This window comes from Periplaneta americana, chromosome 10 (assembly GCF_040183065.1).
Source record: "Periplaneta americana isolate PAMFEO1 chromosome 10, P.americana_PAMFEO1_priV1, whole genome shotgun sequence".
NCBI lineage: Eukaryota > Metazoa > Arthropoda > Insecta > Blattodea > Blattidae > Periplaneta > Periplaneta americana.
Genome location: NC_091126.1, coordinates 175779867 through 175804958, shown reverse-complemented (window position 1 = coordinate 175804958; position 25092 = coordinate 175779867). Strand labels below are relative to the sequence as shown.

Sequence of the window (25092 nt, the reverse complement as noted above, 5' to 3'; positions counted from 1 at the left end):
CTTAAGGAAAAGTATGAAAAATTTCTTCCATTTTGAAAGCTTAAAAAGTCATGTGACTCTTATATTTAGAGATATGGATATGCACAAAGAAATTGTATGGAAATTCTGTCAGTACATAGTAACTGGATTTGGTCAATGTATTCCCTGATGTCTAAACATTATCTCAACTGATAAGTCACTATACCTGCCTTCAGTTTCTTTGTAGAGAGATCCTTCTTGGCTCTAAAATACATAAAAAACCTATCTGAGGAATACCCATGGAGAAGAAAGATTGTCCTTGCTATTCGTGCTAAGTATTCATCAAAATACTTTGTCAGAACTGCGATGGGCTTCTACATTCAACGATTATGTGATCGACATTTTCACCCAAAAGAGTAGAATTGAGCTCATCTACAAAAAAAGAAATATGGTAGAAAATAGAGTTTGTTTTAATAGTACATTATGCAACGAGCCTATAATGATAGTAATTAAGACGCGAGTATGTTTGTTTATGAAACGAGCGCAAGCGAGTTTCATAATTTTCATACGAGCGTCTTAATTACCATTATAGGCAAGTTTCATACCACTTTTTATGCTCGACCATATTTCTAACTTGAAATTATTAAGAAGTATTCATTTTATTCCTATCTAACTGAAGAGTGGAAGTGACCTTGTGCATAGCTCGTAAATTGTGAGATGTGCGCAGACGCGAAAGTATTGACTTTTTCCGAGGAACAAAAATGTCATTGACCTTGTTATAATCTACAGAATAACATGCACTAATTTTGATGTGACCTGGAAATTGATTTAGAATTGAAAAACAAGATGACAGATTGAATTTATTTGAATATTATTTACAATTAACACTAATTATTATAGTAACAGAACATAACCTTCTGCGACAGTATTGGATTTCCAGCCTCCGCGACGTTTCCCTCATTGTCTTTTGATTGCATATCCAAGAATAATAAAAAACCTGAACTTTAATGAATAGGTGTACTTTAATGACATGCATTAAAGGACTGCTACCAGGTGTATAATTACTACATTTGGGCATGGTCGAGCATAAAATATAATTTTAACATGATTGTTTTTGTTGAGGCATTGTTGGGGCGAGATTAAACATATTTGTTTTCTCTTTTAATCCGCAGCAGGCCTGCTTTGGGGTTTCATAAATAAAAATAACAGCGCTTCCTCTGCTTCCTGATGCCAAGTTATTCAAAGAAACTAATTGTGTGGAAATGTCCCGTAATAATCAGTGTTAAAATGCCTCAGAATTTTCTCACAAAAAAAGAGTTGACAGTGATGGCAAATGAAGATAGTGTAGATTATGCAAGTAATCCGGAAGATGAATCTGAACATCACAGTGAAATTGAAAATGACTCAAGTTCGTCAAGTTCATCCCCTTATGAGCAGCACGCACTTTTTAACATCACTGTTTTAACAAGAAGCAGTAGGGAATATATCCAGTACTACTGTACCTCCAAGGAAAGTCCGCAGATCAATACAGAATATAGTGAGTTTTCATGAAGGCTTGACCTCTAATGCATCAGATTCTTTCAAAATGTTTACAACTGCTGAATTAATGAACATTATTGTGCACCATACTAACCAAGGAATCTAAAATTTAAAAACACAGAAGAATTATATGTCTTCATGTGTATTTGAATACTCATGGGTGCAAATAATGACGGTGAACTATCTATCACTTGAGGACTTGTGGGGAAAAGTACTGAACAAGAATATCTGCATAGCTACAGTGAGTCACATTCGATTTGAAGAACTTTTGCCCCTGATTGGATTTGTTGATGAATCAGTATCAGGAATTAAGTATTTAAGCATAATACTTGACAAAACTTTAATGATTAAAGTTCACGTTAACACTGTGTTTGTTAAAAACATAAAATTACTTAGTCACACGTTAAAAAGTGTTAACATTTTTGAAAAAGGTATATACTTTCGACAGACGGCCTGTTTCGACGTGATGTTACATCTTCATCAGTGTCTCCTGAACTACTGGTGATCTCGAATTCTGCGATGTGCATTTGTCGATTGTAGGGGTGGGGGTATGTTGCTCTTATGGTGGGGGCTGGTTGTTTGTGTGTTATGACGTATCATGACCAATGCAAACACCACGTGAGAATAAATACATAACATTAACATATCACAATACCAATACTCACAAAATTGCAACTTCATTCAGAAAACTAAAATACAAGATAGCATACAAAACAAATAACACAACACAGAAATATCTAAATAATCACATTAAACATTCAAATAAATATAATTCAACTGGAGTTTACAAACTAAAATGCAATAGTTGCCCACATTTTTACATAGGACAAACAGGAAGATCCTTTCACACAAGATATAATGAACATATTAAAGCTATAACCAAACCCTACATCACATCAAATTATGCAGACCACATTATTAACAATAAGCATGACTACAATAATATAGAAACAGATATGGAACTTTTATACATCACACCAAAAAGTTCACAGTTAAACATCTTAGAACAGTACGAAATATATAAACATACAATAACATACCCACAACATATACTTAACACACAATTACAGTTCAATACCCACACATTATTCGATGTCATGATATGTCATAACACACAAACAACCAGCCCCCACCATAAGACCAACATACCCCCACCCCTACAATCGACAAATGCACATCGCAGAATTCAAGATCACCAGTAGTTCAGGAGACACTGATGAAGACGTGACATAGTGTCGAAACGGGCCGTCTGTCGAAAGTATATACCTTTTTTAAAAGTTTTAACACTTTTTAACGTATGACTAAGTAATTTTATGTTTTTATAGAACTTTAACTTTTAATTTACATATTACGTCAATTGATAATTTTTGCTTATAAAGCACTTGGATTTGTTATAAGAAATTGAGAACTGTTCAATAATCCTGCAGACCTGACTGTACTATACAACAGTTTAGCTAGAAGTAAATTAGAATATGTCTCAATCCTATGAGACCCAATGCACGAAGATCAACAAAATGTAGTTAAAATTATTCAGAATAAATTTTTAAGATCTATATGTCAAATCGTTTAAAAATTCTTGCTCTATTCAGACACTAACATTGCAGGAAAGATCAATGTTTAATATAAAATCCCTCCAACATAGGATATCGATATGCACAATTTCATTTCTCAGGAGAATACTCACAAACAAAATCGATTCTTCAGATATATTGAAATTAATTCCCTTTTATGCTCCATTTGTAAAGTACTTTTGCCGTATTCCTAGGTCAAAAACAGTCAGTCATAAAAATTCAACCCTAATCAGAATTCTTTCCCTTTATAATGCATTAAATAATCCCTATGATATTGATTTATTTTTCAGGAGCAGATGATACATTTAAGAAACACTTTTATACAAATTTGGTTAATTAGGAAGCTATTTCTCTGTCATTATATTCAGTAAGCCACCGACGTAGCTCAGTCGGCTAAGGCACTGGTCTGCCGATCTGGAGTTACGTTCGGGCGTGGGTTCGATTCCAGCTTGGGCTGATTACCTGGTTTTTCCGAGGTTTTCCCCAACCATAAGGCAAATATCAGGTAATCTATGGCGAATTCTCTGCCTCATCTCGCCAAATATCATCTCGCTATCACCAATCCCATCGACGCTAAATAACCTAGTAGTTGATACAGCATGGTTAAATAACCAAGTAAAATAAAATATATTCAGTATATTATTCAGATTATTCACTTTACTCATTTTATATGTTATAATACTCTGCTGCGTATATAAATTTGTTTTACTTTTTTTTTTCTCTTGTACAGAGGAGAGACCCGAATGCTTACACTGCAGCTTGAGGCTTATTGTGCTTACCACTCCTAGTCTTGTGAATGATTGGATAGCTGAATGGCTGTGCTCATTATTAACTATTTTCTTCTTTTTCCTTGTAAAATAAAAATGTTAAGAAGGTGCTGTTATGGACAGTTATGGCTGTGTATTTTCAAATAAATGAATGAATAAATAATTAACAACAAGAACTGAAAAACGAAAGCAAGAGGTTTTGCCCTCTTCGTGAAGTTTTCCATAAAATTGAAATGTTTGTGAAATACTACATGCTTGATACACATCTAACAATCGACGACCATAGCAGTTGATAAAACATAGTAAAACAAACCACTAAAAAAGATAATAAAAAACAATGAAATGCTCTCTCTTTCTTTCGAGGAAGATATCCATTTAAGGTCTTTATGAAAGACAAGCCAAGGAAATACGGCATATTGATTAAGATGTTATCGGATGCATACACCCAGTATATTCTGAAAATGGAAGCCTATGCAGGAAAAGACGAGCGACCTGTTGTATACATCCATCGAGCTAGTGGAGAAATTTTACAATGATGATAAGCTGACTTTAGTGGGAACACTGAAGAGTAACTGCAAGCACATACCAGAAGAGCTGAAGAGATGCAGAGTCGAGAGGTATATTCCTCTAGGTTCTTATTCACAGACCCGAAAGCAGGCTAGGCACCAGTTACCTTGGTTTCATACATCACCAGACTAAAGCCCACTAAGAATCTCCTACTTCTTCCCACACAACATAATGATAGAAAAGTGAATGAGTCGACAGAGAAAAAGAAAGACATCAATGTCTACTATAATGAACCCAAAGAGATATAGACAGCATTGATCAAATGATGCAACATCGCTCTGTAACGTGGGGCTAGAACATGGCTGCTATGTCTATTTTTTTTTTCACCTTGATAGGTATTGCATGTCTCAGTGATGGAAAAATTTTCATGAAAAACAACCCCCCACTAGAATAATAAGAAGCATAATGTAAGAAGGCTGTATATGCTTAGGCCAGTTCTGGAAGAGAGGACCAAGAATATTTTTAGTTTCTTTCATTTAGTCGCCGTTATATCAATGCATGAACAGCATAAATTGACAAAAACTTGGAAACAGGTTCCACACATCTCGTGACAACCACTCTGTGAAAGCAATGCAAAGCAAGAACATAGAATAATGATAAAGAGTGACGTATTACTATGGATTGAATATGCCGGCACTATTTATTATTGAAAGCAGAGCTTGATATTTGGGGCTTTATTATCACGCAATTCACTTGAAAAGTATTCCTTAAAAGTGGGATTTTCCTTAAACCGGGTTTCTTAAAAGCAGAAATTAATTGAATCGTTGAGTTGGAAAAGGGGCCATGTCCTGAAAAGTAAATTGTTCAGGAGAGACAAAAAACTCTGGACATGACCTCTTCTCCAACTCAATACTAATCTAATGCACACTTCTGTGGACGGGACATGACTCCTAGTTATACCAACCAACCAACCAACATCTTGTTTCACTGAAAGTTTATATGACCGGAGATCAAGCTGACTTGCTTTTGACTCCTCCTTTAATTTATAACACTTTGAAATTGTTCAGTCTAGTTCTTCAGTCCTTGATGTTAAACCATGATGAATTTGTAAAAGATATGGCTGGTAGAACTTGGGTTTTATTATTTATGTTTGATGATTAAACTTCTGTAGCAGAGGATTTGGATGATTTTTCAATGTTTGTATAAATTTGAATTTTAAATTTTCCGAAAACTCTTCAATTGATGCTATGTCCAAAACTTCATGTAAAAATTTATTGGATGTTGTGTAATCAGCTCCAGCAATTGTGCGCAGAACTGCTCTCTGTACACCACGCAGTCTTCTCAGTAGAGACCCATTGACAGATGACCAAGCTGGATATGCATATAGGAGGCTAGCTCTGATTATTGTTATATAGAAAGTTTTCTTAGTCCACAAACTCAGCGATGGCGACTTGAATAAAGGATACAAACGTTGAAACATAGCATATCCTTTGGCAGCAAATTTATTCATGTGAGGCTTAAAAGAAAGCCTATGGTCCAAAAGTATTCCCAAATAAGTTGTTTCTTTTTGATTTGGAATTACTACATCAAAAAGTTTCAGTTCAAATGGTTCTTGCGGTCTTCTTTTAGTGAAAATTACTACGGAACTCTTAGAGGCATTGATTTTTATTTTCCAATTTATGAGCCAATTTTCTATCTTGTTTAAGTAATCCTGTAAATTATTATATGCAATGTGAATATCCATGTCTGAAGTGAATATAACTGTGTCATCTGCATACTGGGCGAAGCGACAGTTTTTGTGGCGAGGGAAATCTGCTGTATAGATATTAAAAAGTGTAGGTGATAAAACTCCACCTTGAGGAACACCTGCATTTATTGTTTTTTCGGAAGAGAATGTGTTATTGATTTTCACTTTGAAGGTTCTTTCTGTTAGGAAGCTCTTTATGATATGCACATAGGTATCAGGTAGGTCAGACGTTATCAATTTTATAAGCAAACCTTGAGGCCATACAGTATCGAATGCTTTTTCAACATCTAGGAAGACACAAACTGTGTGTTGACCACTAACTATAGTGGAATTTATGTGATTACATAAACGATAGAGTTGATGTGTTGTACTGTGGTGTTCTCTGAATCCAAACTGTTCATTAGGTATGTAACATTTTTGTTGTGAAATAAATTTTAAGATGATTCTTTCCAGGATTTTACTCATAGTATTTAATAAAGTAATTGGTCTTAAATTTTCCGGATATTATGGACTCTTTCCTGGTTTTGGGAGTGCAATAATAACTCCTTTCTTCCATTCATAGGGAAAATAATTTAATCGAAGACAAGAGTTGAAAATCTTTGTGAGATGTGTTACAGCTGGTAAAGGAAGATTTTGTAATAACTGATTATGAACATGATCAGGACCAGGTGATTTCGTAGGGTTTAGATCTTTTATTATGTTTCTTACTTCTGAAGGACAAATAATTTCTGGTGAACTTTCTGGACGTTTACTGAAATAGTTTTGAAATATGAATTCTACATCACGAGTGAAATTATCATTACATTTTGCAAGACTGTTTGTTTGAAACCGTGATTGTAAATCTCTGGCAATAATATCTGCTTTGCCTTGATCGCTATACACAACTGTTCCATCACAGTTCTTCAGCGCATGGTTTTCAGGTCTGGTTCTTTTCCCTGTCAAGGCACGACTAATTTTCCACAATTTTGAAGGTTCTGATTCACAAAGAAGAAGTTTTTCATCAAAATTATCCTGTCTGAGTTCTGTAAGTAAGTTCTTGACTTCTTTTTGAATTTTGTTCAGTGCAGTTTTATCTGCACGAATCTTGTATTTCTGCCATCTTCTTCTGAGTACCCTTTTACGACTTAGAAGTGATTCAAGTTCTATATTTTTATATTGCACTTGTTTATATGACTTGTAATGAGTAACTCTTTCGAAGGCATCTTTAATTGTATATGTGTATATTTGTATAGCTGTATCTATATCACTTTTAGTTTGAATTGTTGGATTTCCAGATATTGGTAAGAATTTCTTTGTACAAATCCCAATCCGTAATTCTTTCACTCCTCGTGAAAAGTGTGTGACCTTCGCTCGAATCAATGGTTAGTAGTACAGGATTGTGATCAGAATTTAAGTCAGCTGTTGTTGTAACAGACAGTATGTTTGCAGTATGATGAAATAGGGCCACATCTAGAATATCAGGTGCAGATCTAGCATTATGAGGGTAAAATGTTGGGATGTCAGGAGTTACAATTGCATAATTATTTTGAGTACTGTGAATCTGTAAGACTTTCCCTCTTGAGTTCTGAGTTAAAGAGTTCCAACTTTGATGTGTAGCGTTTAAATCTCCTAAAATAATGAAATTTTTGGTAGTATGTATTAGCTTATCTAAGTCTGATAAGAGCAAAGGTTTTGTAGGTTGGTTGTACACAGCTGCTATTGTTGTTTCACGATGATTGAGCAATATAGTTATGGCAGTACATTCAACATTTTCCAGGTTCGATATTTTAATAGGATTGTGAGAAATAGTTTTCTTAATTAGTATTGCAGTTCCACCAACCGGTTTATTTTCCCTATCAGTTCTGTAGATTTTATAATTCTTGATTTTTATATTGTCTGTTCGATTTAAATGTGTTTCATTTACACAAGCAATGTCAACAGTGTTGTCTTGCAAGAACTTTGTAAATTCTAATAGTTGATTTTTCAGTCCGTTTGCATTGAAGTTTAAAATAATAAGTGGTTTTGAAATTACTGATTTAGGGTGTGCAGCCATCTGCAGTTGAGAAGGTCAGTACACTTTCCATCAGAATAATAATTTTAGACCATGTGTCATTACATTGTCCAAGCTTTTGTGAAACTTCACTTAATTTCTTTAAAATTTGTTGCAGGTTTATGTTTTTGAAAATATTCAGAATGGATTTCAAATCCTCCATGGTGGACGAAGTATTTGATGTGTACATGTTTTGTTGGCTTTGAGGGAACCTTCTCTTTGGCAGTGGAGGAAATTCTTTATTATTGAGTGTAGGTGGCATTGATTGTTGTACAGGCTTACTTGATAATCTCATATTGAAAAGGTCAATATGTTTTTTAAAAAACTGGACATTCTCTGTAGTTTGAGGTGTGCTCTCCCTGACAATTTGCACATTTAGGGGTATAATCAGGCCCTTTGAATGGACAATGAGCTATTAAATGTTTATCCCCACATTTTAAGCATCTTGGTTCTCGTTTACAACCTGAAAATACATGTCCAAAAGATTGGCAATTATGACATTGACGTAAACGAGGTTGAGGGTTATAAGCCTCGACTTTAATGATGATGTTATTTATGCTGTTTAATTGCAATATTTCTCTTGATTTTGGATTATTTTCCAATGTAATTTGAAAGATGGGTAATCTGTAAGAATAATTCTCATCATTTTTGTTTTGTATCCATTGTTGAACATTCAATACTGGAAAGTTGAGAGACTTAAGTTCGTCTGAAATTTCCGCTTCTGTGATATTGGGTGGAAGATTTTTAATCAGAATTCTTATCGGACGAGTGTTGGTCGAAGTAAAAGAATAAAATTCATATTTGTTAGCACTGAAAATATCCACGAGTCTATTGTAATCTTTATCATTATCGCACAAATATTTGATACCTTCATTGGAATAAACAATTCTTAGGTTGCCCTGTAGGTTGGTGCGGAATTTCTGATTTTCGGAGAAGAAATTGGGTAGTTTTGTAGTTAAAACAATGGGTGGAGGTTTCTTTGTTTTTGATTGTACAGAGTTTGATGTTGTAGACATTTGTGGATTGGAATTAACATTTAGTGAATTTGTCTCTGTTGTTTTTACTACATCTATACTATCAGAGTTTGACGCCATTGAAGAAGCAGTGGCTAGTACTTGAAATTTATTGTTAGTGGGTATGCTTGTTTTTACCATTGATTTAGCTATTTTGTTTGCTGAATAAAATCGTAATGGTCTTTTTGGATGTAAATACTCATCATCATCGCTGTCATTTGGTTCTTTCCTCACCTTCAATTGTGACATTGTTGATTCTGCAGATATGTGTTGAAAATTATTTATTGCATTATTCGAAGTTTGAGAGGTTTCCATTTCTTCATTTATAGTTTCACTTGGATAGAGGGATTTCTGATTCTGAATTGAGATGCGTGGTAAGTCTGTGTGTAAATCAAATTGATCATTAACTAATGTAGTGTCCATGCTTGAGGATCAAGATCACTCGAAACACTCGCACAAAACACGAAAATATATATACTGTTCACAAAGAAAATAAGTATTAGGATCAATAATAAAATGTAAAATAGTAACACTAAGTATTAACACAATTGGAACTCTTCACTTTAACACGTTAAAATCTGACAAACTATTTGTATACTCATCAAATTACACCAACACAATCACGTAATTCGAATCGTCCGCCATTCCCCCTAGTTATACCAAACGATGCGTACAGACATAGCAGTCAGGTATCACCAATAAATGCCAGTATGAAAAATGATGGACTTGACCCCTTTTCCAACTCACCGATTCAATTACACTATTCTTTAGGTAATTTGGCTGGGACTTAACAGATTATTAATTAAAAACAGGAACGTTAGAATGGGGTTTTACTCTATGGATATAGAATTAGAGGAACAGAAATGGACACTTTTAGAGTTTGAAAGTGAAACAGTTGTGTACGAACTTTGATGATATCGGGTAGAGATGACAAGGCAGATACTGGATCTCTGTAAAATGCTTAATGACCATTTACTAATATCAGTTGGAGATGCAGTGGGAGAGCCCCTTTTAGCACACGGGTTGTGCTTCCAGGACCGCAGTGTGGTGAAGTAGCAGAATAACTAGTCTGGAGAACAAACAACAATTGGTCACAGCTAGTGAATATAAGCAGTCATCTCCAGAAAAAAAATTATAAAACAGAAGAACCTACAGGATTCAAGAAAATTTGGAAACATTGTTGTTTAGTCAACTGTACGAAGACAGGTTGGAACCTCATAAGTGACACCAATAAGACATCACTTATGAGGCAACAAAGCCAGAAGATAATGGGGTGCCACACCTGTGGAGTAACGGTCAGCGCATCTGGTCGCGAAACCAGGTGGCCCGGGTTCGAATTCCGGTCGGGGCAAGTTACCTGGTTGAGGTTTTTTCCGGGGTTTTCCCTCAACCCAATACGAGCAAATGCTGGGTAACTTTCGGTGCTGAACCCCGGACTCATTTCACCGGCATTATCACCATTTCATTCAGAGGCTAAATAACCTAGATGTTGATACAGCGTCGTAAAATAACCCAATAAACTAAAAAAAAAAGAAAATGGGGTAGGGTGGCCAGTTCGTTTCCCACTCCAATGCATACATCACTGACTAGTAATATAGTGGGTGTTCATTTCAAAGTGTGTCATGACGTCACTGTTGTGAGTCAGCGATTTGAAGTGAGTTTTAGCTTTTATGTCAGAGAAGTTGCCTATTAATCAAGGCGTTCAATCTGAACTTGAGAACGTGTATAACTTGAACGTCATAGCAACAGATGGCGATCTGTACGATCTGTGTGCTACCATAACCTCTTTCGAACTGTGTTTTGCACGGGTAAATCGTACGCAGGGTATTTGTTATCATCGATAACGGCAACATTCCACACACAAATCAAATGCTCCGTGTCCATGTTGACCGTCGAAGTTAATGTCAACAAATACGTAAGTAATCGTCTTAACCCTCTCCCCATAAAGAAAAAACTCGCCTCAGTATGTGTTTCCGAAGAGTTCACATTCCTGCCACTACCGGCAATACCGTACGTATTGGTAAGTACTCTTCAGAATGAACGCCGAACTTGCCAGGCAACTTCTCTGGCACATAGGTAATACGCCTCAGCGGAAGTGTAGGAAGATTGCATTCTCTAGGCTCATCAGCTAGCCACATGACGACATACAGCGAGTCATGACACACTTTGAACTGAACACGCAGTATTTGAAACATGAATAAGGATAAATAAAAGTAATATAATAATCATTGCCTTTCACTGCCAGAAATCTCAAATGTAGCACGCAGTATGTTCACACAGCCCTAGAATACTCAAAACAATCTTTCATTAATAAATGAAAGTATGAATTTATTCAGAACCACCACTTTTCCCTAATGGAGTAGAATTCTACGACACTGAATGCTGGTGGTTCAGTTCCATGTGGGAAGTAAGCAGAACAACATACAAGCTGCTTTAAGGATCCCTTATGTTGGAGATCAATGCTCAAGCCACTACTTCTCTTCTACAAAAATTAGATAGCAAGAATGTATTTATATAATTGAGGGGCCATGCCACATTCCCGTTGATATTCCGACACCTTGCCAGCTAGGACCTCTTTTACGAACTTCCAGTCTTGTGCGAAGGGGGGGGGGATAGCAGGGGCGGCTCTACAATAAGAACTGCAGAGCTGCAGAACCGCCATTTAAATGGACCTGAAAAAATTAAAAATATAAAACGTGCTTTTATGTAATCTAGTTCATTGTTTCATTTATTTTTCCAATTCATTCTCCTTCAATTCGAGATTTTACTGTCTGTAGGAGCCTTGAACTGCTCGAGAATTTTAGCTGTAGTGTACTTTTCGGATCTGTGATCGGCAGTTCCTGAAGCTCAACGTAGGGTAGTCGGCAGCAGAAAACTGGTTTTCTTCACCGTCCCATAAAACTGCATTAGAGCTGCAACCGAAGCAGCTCTCTCCGAATATACAAAAGAACCGTCAACACCCTCATCTCTTTATGACCTGCGTTAGAACACACAGGCTTCTGGACTACTGTATATCATTACAGTTCCAGTGTGTTATAGTACTGTAGGTGATGTGATGTGATTAGTCGGTGTGTCTAAGGAAATATTTTATATTAAAAATGAATGAAATGAAAACCTAATCGACCAACCCTTTTCGAAATTAAAAGAGAAATTGCATGTTAACTTAAGAAATTAGGACGTCCTACACAAAATTTAAATATTGAAATTTCTGGAAAAAGTCGAGGAAATCGTGTAGACTACTAGTAATTTTAATACCGAAATGTGTAATGGAAACTATTGGTTTTTTGCTGCGCTCATGAAAATGCTTTCTCCCTCACTCATGTATTCTGTTTACATGGACAAACACCGGAGTGAAGGATTTAGTTAATTTGACTTAAAAAACTAGAAAAGCATGTGGGGCACATCTCCACTACGTGACTAGTTGTACCAGGTGGGAGAGGTGTAGTGCACGGATGGTTGGAGTACAATTTCGGGTGCACAGTCCACTTCGAGAAGGTGCTGTAATTACACGCATTATCCGATTTAGATGCAATAAACAGCATGCGTTTGCTAAATACACTATTTTTCATGCAGAACTGCCAATTTTTGTAACCGCGGGCTGCTACTGGGGGATAGAATCCTAGATAGAGAATACCATACATAAAATTATTATTATCCTCACTCGATATGGCTCAACGCTTGGTCTCACTGAGTTGCTTGTCTTGCATCTCGATCATAATAATGATTATATCCATAAGCAGACTTAAAGTTAGATGTGTAATTCCTAAGTTATTAATTGTTGTCAGCTTGCCGGTGATGATAATACAGAAATATTATTTTCTTTGCTTACTTTATACTGTACTTTATAAAGTATATGCGTATTAAAACAATTATTATATTTTGTGAGGAGGGATAGAAGTTATCCCTGGCAGGGATGTTAATAAGAATTTGAGAGGGGGATAACTTTCCAACAGAGGGGGAAATCCCCCCCTCCGTTAATTCGCACCCTACATGTATCTACCAGACATGGTAAGCATTTATAAATGCCTCTTCTTCGCTTAATGAGAGAGAATCTCAGTGGAATAAATGCTTCTCCAACAAAATTTAATTTTTGTGACACTGGCCCCTTTTCCACTTAGCCCCTTAATTTATAAATACGGTATATAAAAAAAATCATGTCCAACGAATGAATCTGAATAGACTTCCAAAAGCCATGCTTCAATACCATCCCCAAGGGAAGAGATCTTTAGAAATATGGCCTGAGAATGAGTCACTGATATCGTAATGGGTCTTATACGTATTTGGATGACGATGATCATGATATATCATACTATGAAGAGCAGAAAAGATGGATTTACGATGGTACATCGCCTCACTTGAGATTCCACCATCTGTAATTTTTCCTTTGTACACCCAGTATTCTTTTAATAGGGGTACATAATATTGAAGTATTGGAGTCAATCACAATAGAATTCCTATTGGTGCAAATCCTTGGCAAAGATGGGCCTGAAGAAAGTTTGTCAACTTACCTTACTGGTGATTGTCCCCCTTTCTTGAGGACAAAGCTCATTCCCTACAATGAACTTATTCTTCACCCTAAACTGTGAGAGAATCGCCCTTTACTTCTCACACATTTTGGTTTTGATACCCCGTTTGTCCCCCATATGTCTTTTGGAAATATTGGTGATATATAGCCCTAGTTGTTTTATTATAGATTCAGAATTTAGTCTTCCCTGGGCAGGAAACGGATTGAGGGTCCAACCCACCACTATAAAGAATAATTCTGTCTCTTCTTTCACGCCAATTTGGGGTTTTCAAACAGCGATTAATTTTTTTCAGAACCCTGAGGTCGTCCTGGGTCGTTTTCCCTGGGGTCCAGAGGATAGCCTTTTGTAGCTTAGGAAGCTTGAAGTACTCCACTGTTAAGAGGTTGACACCTTACCAAGGTTTAATGTGGCTGATGCACCCACAAGATCGCTTCCAGGGCTCCTCATCCACGTAAGTGTTTTGTCTGCTGAGTGGTAAAGTAAGCTTGTTGGCCTTAACTCTGCCAATGTAAATAAATTAATGAATAAATAATTCCTAGGCACCCTCTTCATGGTACACTCAAACGTTGATAGGATGACAATCATCCTGAATCTGACGTGCTACATGGCATCTGAGAATTCCAAGAACTACTTAAAAATCCCTCATCCTGCTTGCATTCTCGAAAGACTGTGTATAAGATAGGAGTAGGAGTGACCACGGATTATATATATGACACTCATAAATCCCCTATCGCTATCTAGGCCATGTTGACTCGCAGGTGAAATACCACAAATTTTCAGTCACTTCCTTGCTATTGGAAGTTTGATCTTTCTATTCTCCTCGTCCTCAATGGACTGGTAGTGAAAGTCAGGAATAGTCATTGTCTCATTGTAGAAAACATAACTCCTCAGCCTTCTGAGTCACTCGCGAATGCCAAATTGCTAATAGATATCGAGAGATATTCATTGAATCTGCTGAGCTGATCTATGTCTGAATGCAATTTAAATATGTACATTTCTTGCGTAAAAGTGGCTTGGAGTGATGTACATAGAATGGTGTTTTAATTTTTGTCTTTTGTAGAAACATTTGTCACATATCATTGTCCATCACATCTTCTATTGGTAAAGAGAGAAAGCATCAAACATTCAGATGTTGGAGATAAAGAAAGGCATACGTATTGTGAATTGTGAGTGAAATAAGTTGAATCAACGTTGAATACTTACAATACAAACGCATGTGCAAGTGGACATTCAGTTGCATTTCTCATTGGCACACCAGTATTGTACAGTACATAGTAGTCTGCTGATGCCTTTACATTAAGTTTTGTAAATTTGGTTTATAATAATGAGTAAGTGGAGCTCTGAAATAATCATAAAGTTTCTGGGATGTGCACTCTAATCTTTATAAAAAAAAAATGGAGGTGCCAGAATAGACACTTATGAAAACACAGCAAGGACAATGAAAATTATTGGATTTGGAATTTCCGAGCTGAAAGTAAAAATATAACTCATACGGAAATAAAGAAAATAGCAAAAATCATGAAATCTGGTGCTGGGATAGGTGACATCAACAAATCTGAAGTACCATGGTTTCCAGTTGCTGATAGGATTTTGCACCAAGTGGTGCAAATGAGAAAAACACAGTCTTCAGAAATTTTGACTACTTCATATAAATAAAATTATAATCATTAATTTGTGTACAATTGAAGACTGGAGATTCAATAGGGGTTAAGTGCCATTTGCGGAAAAATGAGATTTTTATGTGCATGCCATGTATCTATGCAAATACCATACTCATTCATTTAGTCATAGTTTTCTACCTAAGGGCAGGTGTTTCACTGCAAACCCAGCAAATTCCGGTCTTCCATGTTTCCATGTATCTTAATGTTGTCTATCATGTTATATCTTCTTCTGCCTCGAGCTTTCCTTGCAGTGCACCTTTCAGTAGGCAGTTTCTTCTTAGCCAATTATTATTATTATTATTATTATTATTATTATTATTATTATTATAAGTATATTCCCATATTCTTGACAAGAAATTGAAAATTTTAAACTCTCTTGATGTAGATAGTAATGCAGATGTAGCAAGTTCTCCTCCTCCTGTTATAGCTTTACCTATCTCACCCAAACAATACAAAATAGTGCTCGGAGACCATTTAATAAACGAAAAAATCCAAATAATAAAGAACCATGGAAAAACTGTGTGAAATCACATCACAATTAAATACATCAGCAAAAGGAGATGATTAAGTTTATTGTTTTGGCATATCAGTTGTGTGCCAGCTGAAGAAACTTCAAGAGTCGGTTGCTCTAAAATCAATAGCATATATTCAATTTTATTTGGTCCAGCGAAGATTGAAAACTCAGAAACTAGGAAAGCAGAGGGCCCATTTTCACCGGTCTCAATGTCGACAAGCAGTTATGAATGCTCTTCATATGTAATGCTGGGGAACATCATGTCTAAAGCAATCTATTCCATCCTCGGTCAGGACAGAGGCTCTTGATCATTGTAACAGATCTATCAGGAACACGACGTGTATTGCTTTAAGAAATAAATTGAAAACTTTTGTATATTAAGAACTTCATTTTATTCATAAATTACTTTAACATGATCTCTTTGTACAGTGAAGATAGTTACTGAAGTTCTGGCAGGAACATGGTACAAATATTATAATAAAGCAAAAGAATCTCCAGGCGCTGAATATCGCAATGTAATTACCGATTTCAATTTTGGAAGTAAAGCATCTCTCATGTCGGTATTCAACTTTCGAATGTACGGTGTTATATGTTGTAGTTGTTGTCATCCTTAAATTATTTCTGTAACAAGATCTTCTGTTGAAAGTTCTTTGAGAAGTCTCGCAGATGTATCTAAATTCTCCTTCCGAACAGTATACTTTTTCACCCATATATACAATCATTTCTTTTATGTTTTTTTCTGGTCATCACAAGTCAGAAATGATTACCTCAACCAACGAACTTGCGAATATCAGAAAAGCGCCATGAATATGTTTTACTTCACTTGACATATTCTACCCTCGTGCAACATTCAGCAAGCAGCTTGCACTTGAAAATGACACTGGTGAGGCAAGATGAAGATACACGTGTAAACCTTTACTGGCGCAAAAGTATGACCGACGTATTAATTGGCGTAAATAAATCAATGCATGTGTAAACCCATCTTAACAACACATCACAGTGGAAATTGACTGGCTGGTGAAGGAAATTATTTTAGCCTTGTGTGGAGTGTTCACTAGTATCTGGAGACGATCTTCCTCACGATCTTTTGGAAATAGTAGGTGACGATTCCGATAACGACGAGTAGAATTGGCCCGACCACAAAGAGCCCCGCTTGATTGGCGGCAGCCAGAGGCTGCAGGGGGGCACAAGCGGCCGACTCGTAGACCTGCTCCAACGCCACCGACCACTCTTGCCCCGCATACAGCGCAGGCGCTTCACACAAGGGTTCGGTCTTCTCAAACAATTTGGTGTCGATCTTGTTGCGCGAGGTGTACAGGTAGGCTCCCAGCAGCGCGCAGTCGCACTGCAGCGGGTTGTCGTGCAGGCTGAGTTCGTAGACTCTGCGCAGACCCAGCAGAGCGCCGGCGCGAAGAAAGCGGAAGCTGTTGTTGCGCAGACGCAGGCTGAATACGCGGGCGGTCTCTCTGAAGACACCGGGCGGCAGGTCCTGCAGCTCATTTCCGCTCAGGTCCAGCACTAGCAGGCGCCGCAGACTCAACTTCTCTCGCGGCTCCGGGATCTCGACGGTGCTCCCGCGGAGGTACAGATCTGTGCGGAGGATGCTGAGGCGCTCGTCCAGCTGCGGAGACAGGCTGCTGATGCGGTTATGGGACAGGCTGAGCTCGCGCAAGCTCGGCAGTTCGCGGAACGACAACGGCTGCACTTTTGTCATGCGATTGTGGTCCAGAAGCAACTTGTCCAGCCCCGTCAGGTTGCAGAAAGCATCGGGTTCGGTGCTCTCGATGAGGTTGTACGTAAGGTCAAGAACTTCGAGACCGTCCAGGCCCAGGAACGAGGCTTTCTCGAGACGCGTTATGCGATTGAATGTAAGGTTAAGCAACTTCAGTTCTAGCAGTCCGCTAAACATGTCGCCACTCACCGTGGAAATCAAGTTATAACCCAGTGCAAGGCGTTCCAGGATTGGCAGATCGGCGAACACTTCGCCGTGAATGAAGGAGATTCTGTTGCGGCTCAGGTCCAGTTCTTCCAACGCGTCCAGGTCGCGAAACGCCTCCGGACGCATTTCCTCCACGCCACTGCCGACTATCCATAGGCTTTTGAGACTAGTCAAGGCCCGGAAAATGTTAGGATTCAAGACTCGCAGGTCGTTGCCACTTATGTTGATGCCTTTTACTTTCGGCAGTCCTTCGAAAGAAAACGGCTCGATATCACGAAGCCGGTTGTCATCCAGAATGATGTGCTCCAAGTTCTTGAGTGGGGAATCCTCATTTTGGAACCATGTTGCGTCGGTGAAACCCACAAAGGCGCGCCTCTTTAGAGTTTCAATCCTGTTGCCCTTCAGCGAGATAAATCTCAGAGAGACAAGAGAAAACACTGCTAGGTCCGGCGTTACCTCGTCGATCTCATTGTGGTCCAAGTATAGGACACTTATTCCTTTCGGAATTCCGGACTCCAGCTTCTTGAGTCTGTTGTTGTTGAGGTACAGCACTCCATTGTAGCTCTCTCCCCCGTCGTATGAGCGGGTGCCGACTTCCACAGTGTCGATTAAGTTGTTCTGCAGGAAGATGCTCTCGATGCCGACTAGACCAATAAACATGCTTTCCCAGATCGTGGTGATGTTGTTGTCGCGTAGGTCGAGATTCTGCAGTTTGTAGAAGTCGTCGAAGGCGCCGCGCTCGATGACGTGGATGCCGGCGCTGGTCAGGTTCAGCAGGAGCAGAGTGTCTCCACAGGGACTGAAGGAGCCGTTGCGCAGCACAGCCACGTGGTTTTTGATGGCGGCCAGCTCTTCGGGGCACCAAACCAGCTCCTGCGGGAACTCCACTAGCGTCGTGGCGTTGCACCACATCTCGTAGCTGCGATATTCACAGACGCATTGCTCTGGACAACCCAGCCGCGCGCCAAAGACAGCAGCGCTCAGCGCTATCGTAAGTCCCACGACTGGCACAGGACCCATGCTGGAGAATAATAACAATTTGAGAATATAAACATGCTACTAAACAATAGTAATAATTTTTATATATTCGTAACACTTAAATTTTCATAATACTAAGTTTAATAATATAATTATTTTTCTAATATGGCTGATATATTGAATAAACACACACACACACACACACACGAAAAACATATTTTTCAAGAAATTCTCTCTCGACAGCATCTTCATGTTTGAATTCTATTGGAGTGTAATTTGCATTTGTTTTCCGTGATTCAGGTTATTTTTCGTTTTCGTGAAAAGCAATTTTAACACCAGCGCGAAAAGTAGGCCTAACATTAACAGTGATTGTCAATTGTTTCCCACCAGATGTCATACAGCCGATCAATGAAGCGTTTCGAACAATATCAAGCCTACTTTTAAATTTAATTGCTTCAACAACCATTTTATTGATAACTTTGTGAAACAATTAAGAATTAATTTAATTTTACTATAAATAATTAGGAAACACCAGGGTTTGTTCAGCTGACCTCTCGAACACCGCGTGTCGTAGTTTCACTATTACAGGGAGCGCAGTGGAAAAGTCGTCAGAATTGTCTCCACACCAGCACGAATGAACTGAACGATACACATGTTAAAGATAATGTCTCCTTTTGCAAACATACTTATTCACGAAATAAAATGTCATTTTAAAACTTGCATCGTAAATAACTATTATGGGACACTTGTACTTATGTCAGTACTTACATTATACGAGGCGCATCCAGAAAATAAGTTTCCCGAGTTTTTCCCCTTGAAAGTAAACGTAATTAGCCTTGTCAATTGCGCATGCGTAACAGATCTATGAGGTATCAATCATATGCCAGCCGGACAGGTCCCGCCTGGTGCCAGTAGCGTGGCAGCAGTGGTCCGAAATGGAAGCTCTTATTCCTTCTCCCGCCGCCTGCGAGGTTCGGTCGGTGATAAAGTTCTTTAATGCACAAAGCATTGCGCCAATTGAAATTCATTGGAAGCTCTGTCAGGTCTATGGGCCGAACATCATGAGTAAGCAGATGGTGAGTCGCTGGTGTAGGCAGTTTTCCGAAGGTCGTCAAAGTGTCCATGATGAAGAGCGCAGTGGGCAACCGTCCCTCATCAATGATGATCGTGTTGAGCTGGTGCGGCAGTGCATCATGGAGAACCGTCGCTTCACGATTACGGAGCTGAGCAGCCATTTTCCGCAGATATCGCGATCCTTGTTGCATGAGATTGTCACTAAGCACCTGCTGTTCAAAAAAGTGTGTGCCAGGTGGGTGCCGAAAAATCTGACACTCGAACACAAAATGCAACGTTTAGGAGCAGCACTGACATTTCTGCAACGGTATCACGATGACGGCGACGAGTTCCTCGACAGGATCGTCACGGGCGATGAGACTTGGATTTCGCACTTCGCCCCGGAAACCAAGCAGCAGTCAATGCATTGGCGGCATAGTGGATCTCCGGTCAGGACGAAATTCAAACAGACGCTGTCGGTACGGAAAGTGATGTGCACGGTGTTCTGGGACAGGAAGGGCATTCTGCTCATTGACTTCCTTCCAAGAGGTGAAACAGTGAACGCTGATCGTTACTGTGAAACACGGCGAAAATTGCGATGTGCCATTCAAAACAAGAGGCGTGGAATGCTTACTGCAGGTGTTGTGCTCCTCCATGACAATGCTCGTCCACATACGGCTCGGCGCACAGCAGCTGTTTTGACAGAATTTGGAGTGGTTTGATCATCTACCCTACAGTCCTGATCTTGCTTCCAGCGATTTTCACGTTTTCTTGCACCTCAAGAAATTCCTGTCCTCCGGTGAGCGTTTTGGCAACGACGAAGAGCTGAAGACGTCTGTCACACGCTGGTTCCATTCACAGGCGGCAGAGTTCTATGACACAGGGATACAAAAGTTGATCCCACGATACGACAAGTGTGTCAATTCTGATGGTGGCTATGTTGAAAAATAGCTGAAACATTGCTGTACCTGTTGCCAATAAATGTTTTCCTGAAAGTGTGTGTTCTTTTTTTTAATAGGGAAACTTACTTTCTGGATGCGCTTCGTATATAGGTAACGTCCAAACCAAATCCCCACAGCCGAGACAACGCAGAAATTTAGAGTCGGAACAAATTGATGCTTGCGCCCGCCGCCATGTTTTGGGAGAAGCACAGGCTAGCCGATGTGTGTACTATACAATGTTGAATGTTTAATATAATACAAGTTTGGTGTAGGAATATCTTATAAATCAATCTGAATGAATAAATGAAAAAATCTTGTTAACATTTAAAGCGACCACGTTATGGACATAGGCTAATTCAAGCTAGTTACTGTTAGTTTGATGAAGACTGAGACAATTTGATAACCAAAGACGTTGTAGGTATTGTTGACAACGTATACAATGAATAGAATTGCAAATGCATATTGTAGTAATAATTCTGATGAAAAGAAAATTATTAGTATTAACTATTATTCGTAAAAAAAAAAATTGCCAGCTGTGTAAGGAAATTTATTAGGCCTATATTGTTAACATATACAGTAGAACCCCGATTATCCGTCACCCTATTAACCGATTGCTGGATTATCCGACTGTTTTTGTTTCGCTTTTATTTCAGAACTAATTTACATAAAATACTGTTTTGTACATTATATTAGTACAGCCCTGGCATAAGACGGGAAGTTAAAGGATCAAAGACACCCACACCCATGTCCTGTTCGCTTACACCGCCTTATAAACAAACGCAGAGTAAGGCTCTGTGCATCAGTGGTGGATTTTAGACGACCAGCGAGAGCCGTAAGTTCGTAAAAGCCTGATACAATCCGCCACTGACTTCCTCTCCGCTCATACCGTACCAAAACAAAACTGTCTAAGCCAGGGAAGGTGGAGTGTGGGTTAAAGGGTGATCTGCAGTGACTCAATCGAGTTAATAACGCCCAGATCTGTATTGGTACGTATTTTTTCAAGAGAGCATTATCATTACACACTATGGTCTGCTGTTCGAATTTCCGTACTACATAACTTTTATTTTCTTGTAATTGTTTATTTTACGACGGTTTATCAACTTTTAAGGTTATTAGCTTCAAAATGAGATGAAGGTGATAATGCCAGTGAAATGACTCCAGCGCCGAAAGTTACCCAGCATTTGCTCTTAATGGGTTGAGGGAAAACTCCGGAATAAACCGCAACCAGGATTTGAATCCGGGATCGCTCGTTTCACGGTCATGCATGCTAACCGTTAGTCCACTGCGGTGGACCTACTGTACCGGCATAATTTCTATATAAAATGTCTTCCGCGGGTGTCAAGAGAAAACGTATCGAAAAACGTGCAAATAATTGAACGGTTTGGGAAAGGGAAACTATGGCTCATATCGCATCACAATACGAGATCGGAGTTATAACTGCGATATTTAATAAAAAAAAAAAACAAGTATAGAGTGTATAAAGTATGTAAAGCTACAAATGAGACCTCCATTATTCCTATTTTTCTGTAGACAGCCATTATAAAGAGTTTTCTTGCCCCTTAAAAACCCGTTGTTGACAACCAGAATAAAATCAGTGAACTGTCCACTATTTAGCGTCTTAAACATAACATCACGGAGAAAATTACGAAATATTTATGGTACGGATTATCCGATTTTTTCGATTAACCGTTCAGCTCATCCCCTTCATTACTACGGATAATAGAGGTTCTACTGAATTTGCTTTGATGTGGACGAAAAACGAACGATTATTATGTATCTGCTTACATATCGCATAATATACACCTGCAAAATAAATACATGTACCTAATGTTTTAGTTTGAAATATAAGTACGGCTACCATACACATATATGGAACTCAGACCTAGTGTGCAGAACGAGATCTTACCTGTAGATTTATTATTATTATTATTATTATTATTATTATTATTATTATTATTATTATTATTATTGACTTCGTTAAATGCTGGCTTAGAAATTTTTTTATGTAAACTCGTGTTGTAACTTTTAGCTGTGTGGTGACATCTGCTCTTCATGTAAAGTCTTAGAATTGTTTTGTCGAACAGACACAGAAAATCCCAGAAAGGAGGTAGTGCGCATGATCAGACGACGGGCGACCTGGTTCACAAGAGGACGACTAGTTGAGGTAATAAAATTAGTTTTGTTTCGTTGTATGTCTGATCTGGGACTTCTAAAGTATCTGTGCGAGAAAACTTGTTTCTAAGACTGTACATATCTACGGCCAGTTTGACAAGTTTAAAATGTGATTCTCTGGGACTTATTTTCTAAAATATCTTCTTTTACTTGTAGTAAGATTGTAGAAATATTCAAGTGTTGGATCATTATTTTTTCACACGATGTAAGAGAGACCCTTGAGAGGTAATACGTCATTGTTCTGTATTAACATCTGTATAATCGCTCTTTCACTTAAGCGGCATATTTCTATAATATGAGATGTTGGTATGACACGACTTCCATTTTTCTTTCGTATATATATATTGTTCACTGCTGGTACCATAAATTGAGTCTTTAGATTAGGGGAGAAGTGGGTACAGTAAGACAGGGAGAACAGTGAGACATTTTTTATTAGATAGTAAATTTTGATGTTGAGATGTTGGTAACAGTGGAGTTGTATGTTGCACGAATAAAGTAACAGTATTTTCATACTCGATTTGATTCTAGTTATAAAGGTGAGTGATGAAAAAGTAATTCTTAATTTTTCACTCTAGAAGTAAAATTTTGGCTTGTGTTTAATTAAGGTTATATTGAATATACAAATGAGATATAAATATTAATGTTTTGTTACCTAATACTATGGTATTTGAGATTGTGTTTGGCAAAGTTTCGTCTTTCTTGTTTTAATTTTGAAGTGATGGCGTCATTTTTTAATTGTCTATGCGTAAAGGGAACAGTGAGACATGCCATTGAAGGGTACACTGAGACGTCTCACTGTTCCCATGTGCCAATGATTTGCAAAAACACACTGTAATTATATTACATTCACCAGTAATTAACATTAAAAGTGAACATACTAGTAACCAATTTAGGAACTGTAGCATAAAATAATGTACACATTACATTTTAATGATTTCATAAATAAAAAATTATTCACAAAATTAAAGAAAATGTTAAAAATTAATAAATAATTACATTAAATTCTTATAATTATAAGCTTTGTTGTCTCCAAAAATTCATTTAATTTTTTCGCAAAAGTTTGAAATGTCATGAAAAATTCACTTTTCCAAATGTTCCAGATGTTTCAATGGTTTCGAAGTCAGACATCAAAATGATTCTAAATAAGCCTACAGAACATGTCGAGATAAAGAGACAGCAAGCTTTCCTTTTTTTTGAAATAAATGTAAATTATTTCAATGTCCGTTAATAGACACTGTGGTGTCTCACTGTATCCTCCTGAATGGGAACAGTCAGACATTTGCATTTTTTGACAAACACGTATTGCATATTATGTCCTTTATCTATTAACATTTTTGTTTACCGGTATGTATTATTATACTCCATGTTTTAATGTCTATTTCTATTGCACTCGATTTTAAAAATACTTGAATTATAACTTGCATACACGTCTTAATATTTTGTGTCTCACTGTACCCACTACTCCCCTACTACAACATATTTTCTTAGTAATTTAACAACAAAGCCAGCAATGCATGGAATCACATTTCCTGAATATTCTGTCATTGAGAATAATGTAAGATTAAGGGGACTGTAATGGTTGTCTACAGTTGAAAGTTCAGAAGAGTCATATCGCCTCTGATTCTCAAAACATGGAGGATCGTTGTTACAGTGTGTTAGGAGTTTAGAAAATACAATTGGGTGTACAGGGTGAATTGTAATTAACGTCATTAATTTCAGAGGGTATTCCAAACAAAAAGGTTTAATACAATTTTGCTCATTTTTGCTTCCTTTTCGAGATAAAATTGTTTTATATGTGATATATCATAGCGTGTTTCGGGAAAGTCATTGATTGAATTCCCAACACGCTCAGTCAATTTAAGAGAGCAGGGTATTATGATAATAAATTATTAAAGGAATTTTAGTTTTCGTCCTTTAAAGGTGCAGAAATTTGATCCGAACAAATGTGACTTTTCTTCCTGCAAAGAAATTTTACGATGTGGCATTTGTTCAGTTCAGCTGGAGCCTTTTTGCAGCTGCGGAAAAATGACACAGTTCATATAATTTGCCATATTTGGCAGTAAAATCTCGAAGCGAGGAATTCCTTCCTGAATACTTGCCTCGTATTTCCTCATAATATTCCAAACAACCACCATGTTTCCTGCCTCGAGATGTTTAACTTCCTTATTTCCTGTTGA

At 37.8% G+C, this 25092-nt stretch overlaps 2 protein-coding genes across 4 annotated transcripts in view; one reads left to right on the top strand and one right to left on the bottom strand.

The window, feature by feature from the left end:
* Positions 1-11290: 11290 nt before the first annotated feature.
* The window catches only part of LOC138708179 (insulin-like growth factor-binding protein complex acid labile subunit), an 83828-nt gene continuing 70026 nt past the window's right edge, over positions 11291-25092 (bottom strand). For 2 of the 3 annotated variants that reach the window (XM_069838448.1, XM_069838449.1), the window contains one exon: positions 16201-18792. In XM_069838448.1, coding sequence (XP_069694549.1) covers positions 16887-18791 — 1905 coding nt within the window. In that variant the 5' untranslated portion in view covers position 18792 and the 3' untranslated portion in view covers positions 16201-16886. Of the gene's footprint in view, positions 12044-16200; positions 18793-25092 lie in introns of those variants that run through there. The other variant, XR_011334620.1, reaches the window with a different exon arrangement.
* Positions 13553-25092, top strand: part of LOC138708180 (uncharacterized) — a 71541-nt gene continuing 60001 nt past the window's right edge. The window contains exon 1 of the mRNA XM_069838452.1: positions 13553-14108. The gene's annotated coding sequence lies outside the window, so the exon portion shown is untranslated. The remainder of the gene's footprint in view (positions 14109-25092) is intronic.